Source organism: Gallus gallus, chromosome 16, assembly GCF_016699485.2.
Source record: "Gallus gallus isolate bGalGal1 chromosome 16, bGalGal1.mat.broiler.GRCg7b, whole genome shotgun sequence".
NCBI classification, from domain to species: Eukaryota; Metazoa; Chordata; class Aves; order Galliformes; family Phasianidae; genus Gallus; species Gallus gallus.
The window spans coordinates 2,619,873-2,623,110 of record NC_052547.1 but is presented as its reverse complement, the minus strand read 5'-3'; the positions used below and the strand labels follow the sequence as shown (position 1 = coordinate 2,623,110).

At 46.6% G+C, this 3,238-nt stretch overlaps 1 protein-coding gene across 1 annotated transcript; it reads left to right on the top strand.

The window, feature by feature from the left end:
• Positions 1-1,462: 1,462 nt before the first annotated feature.
• LOC112533554 (olfactory receptor 6M1-like) lies at positions 1,463-3,145 on the top strand. Its single transcript, XM_040648889.1, has one exon. It carries the CDS (start codon positions 2,012-2,014, stop codon positions 2,975-2,977), a length of 966 nt encoding a protein of 321 aa, XP_040504823.1. The 5' UTR covers positions 1,463-2,011; the 3' UTR covers positions 2,978-3,145.
• Positions 3,146-3,238: the final 93 nt, after the last annotated feature.

The window sequence follows — 3,238 nt, the reverse complement described above, 5'->3', positions numbered from 1 at the left end:
TCTTAAAAATGGGTGTGATGTTGCCCTTTTTCTGTCACCAGGGACTTCATCTGACTGCCGTGACTTCCAAAATATCACGGAGAGCACATAAACCAATTTCCTCAAGACTCTGGGATGCATCTTGTAGGGATCCACAGACTTAGAGATATTCATGTTAATCAGGTGGTCATAAACCAAAGCTTCACTTACAGCAGGATGGGTATTGTTCCCCCAGTTCCCATCTTCAGAACCATCCTCCCAAGAGCTGTGCGCAGAGCAGTCAGCAGTGAAGACTGAAGCAAAACACGTGTCAATTGTTAAGTGAGGGATACTTCCCTCTGGAAAGATAGGCCTTGTAGAAGTCTAATAGAGAGACATGATCAAAATGCATGAGACGTTTTTCTGTAAGTTGAGTTAGCACTGCGCTACGCCATCCCAGTGTCCTGGTTTCAGCTCAGTCAGTGCCAATCTCACACTGATGTTTGGTTGTTGCCAAGTGCTAGGTGCACACCTGGCGCTGCTCAGTGGGGAAGAATGGCCCCTTTGGGGCAAGGGGAAGAATCCTTCTGCTCCAAGCAGAGATGAGGGTCTAGTTTCCCTTGTATTGCCTGCTACTGCGGTCTGTCACCGCAGGGTTGGACACCAGCTTAGCTTCTTCCCCTTGCGGGGACATAAAGCAGAGCAGTCGGTCTGCTCATGTCAGTGTACAGCACCATGCTTTCATCTCTTGCTCAGATTCCTATGCTGTCTGGTGATTTTCTCTTGCAACCTTGACGTTTCCTCAAAAATGTCACCAAGCTGAGCACACTTGCACTCACAACAACCAGCTCTGCCCTCAGGCTCCAGCAGGGCTTCCAGATTCTGAAGTTTCTCACAGCTGAAGGTCTGAGCAGCACTTCCACTCCTCAGCAGGTCTGCTGAGGGAAGCTGGTGGCCCCTCTGGTCTCGGTTCCCACCTCAGTCCTACCATTGTGGCAAGTGGTCACCGTATTTGTTTACTCCTGGAACAGAGAAGATGGGCCCCCTGCTGCCCTCCCTGTGCACCCTCTGGCATGAACTATTGCAGACATTGGCCTATGCCAGACTAGAGGCAGACAGGAAGCCAGGGTACCTGAGGTCTTAGCCCCAAGCTGAACTGTCAATTCAAGTGTGGAGTACTACTGTACTTCCCATGTACTCCAGTACTACTGGAGTACTACTGTACTTCCCATGTTACTTCTGTGCAAGTGCCCACTCTGCCTTGAGACAGAGCCTGAGGGAACAACACGGTCTGTGCAGAAATTCTGCTTCACTGCTCGAACCCATGCTTTCCTCCTCCACCCTTGCATCTTGAGGTGTTCTCTTTTTGGAATCATCTGCTGCAGTTCTTTCTATGTCTAAACCTAAACTGAAAGGTAAGGGAGGAAAAGTCAGTCTTGATTGCCTGTGTTTTAGATCTGCTTCTTTCTGTTAAACGTTTATGTTGATTTTCAGAAGAGGATAATTTACCAGTGACACCAGAGTTGTGAGACTTCAATAATGAGTTCCATCTGTTTCTCTGCTGTGCCTGTGAGAATTTGTTTTCCCCAAGCTCGCTCACCAATCAAACAAGAGCCAGCCTATAGATGCCCTGCAAAATAAAGCTTATCCATCTCTTCCACCTTTCTCTCACTCTGCATGGACTGTATGGGAGGAAGTTAAGTTGCTCAGCCTGAAGTATCTGCACAGCAGTACCTTTTGAGAGGCTCCTCCTAATTTTTATTTATTTATTTATTTTCTAATATGGCCATCCTTAAGAATTTGAAGGTGAATTTTTTTTCCCTTCCAAAATGTATGGCATTTAGATTAGGATGTTGGATAGTAATAACAATTAGAAACTCTTTGGAAACAACTGCATTAGTGTGCAGAATAGCAGCAGGAGAGAATGTGTGACAGATGCGCTTCTGCAATATCTTTGTCTGTGATGTACAGAAGGCCTGCCAGCAAGGGAGAAGAAAAGGAAGGATAAAGTCTTCCATCCAGACTGTGACAGTCAGATAAACTGGAGTTGGCCATGGGACAAGGAAATGAAACTGTCGTTACTGAATTCATCCTCGAGGGTTTCTCAGGGCTTAATCAAAGGCTACAGCTATTTCTCTCTCTGGTCTTTCTACTCATCTACCTGACAACGGTGATGGGGAATGCAACCATCATTTTCCTCGTGTGTGTGGATAACCGCCTGCAAATCCCTATGTACTTTTTCATTGGCAATCTGGCATTCCTGGAAATCTGCTTTACATCCTGCACAAGCATCAAATTGTTGGTGATTCTGAGCTCTGGCAGGAGAACAATCTCTGTAAGTGCCTGCTTTGTCCAGTCCTATTTCTACTTTGCCCTGGGATGTACGGAGTTGATTCTCCTTGTGGTCATGTCCTTTGACCGTTACCTTGCCATCTGCCAGCCTTTGCACTATGCTGCCATCATGACGCAGCAGCTCTGCATGCTCCTGGTTGTTGCTGCTTGGGTCGCAGGCTTCACATTCATGAGTTACCACCTGGTACTGCTCTCAAAGCTCACTTTCTGTGGTTCAAACAAGATCCAGCACTTTTTTTGTGACAACTCCCCCTTGTTCCAGCTGTCCTGCTCTGACACCAACTTGCTCTGGAGAATAGGCTCCGTTTTGATCCTCTTCATTCTGCTGGGTTCATTGTGTTTAACTCTGTCATCTTATGTGTGCATCTTGTTCTGTATTCTACGCATGCCTTCCAGGAGGAAAAAAGCTTTTGCTACTTGTTCTTCCCATCTCACCAGCTTGGCCATTGCATTTGGAAGCTGCCTTGATCTCTATTCCCATCCCTCGGAACGTGTTTCTTTGGAGACCAACAAACTTGTGGCTTTACTGAACACTGTCCTGTACCCGTTCTTAAACCCTTTCATCTACAGCCTTAGAAACAAGCTTGTGGTGCTGGTCCTGAAGGATGCCATTGCCCATGCAACAGCGCAGCTTTTCCCTCAGTCACGATGCATTTCTGGACAGTAATTCTAATTATCTGTTATTGTACCTAATGCTGCTAGGGCTGTCGGACACACTATGTAGAGGAGAAGCATTTTTGGATTGCAGAAGTGTTCTTAAGGGATGCTTAGGGAGGTTCCAAAGGCAGGAAAACAGGGAATTTGGGTGATTTAAGGTGGGACGAGTGTGGGAAGAGAACAAGGGGTTAGGAGATTGAAAGGGCTAGTGAACTACACATTTATCTGGTACTGCCCTGCACCTGATCTATACAGTTTGTCTTGTCTTCCA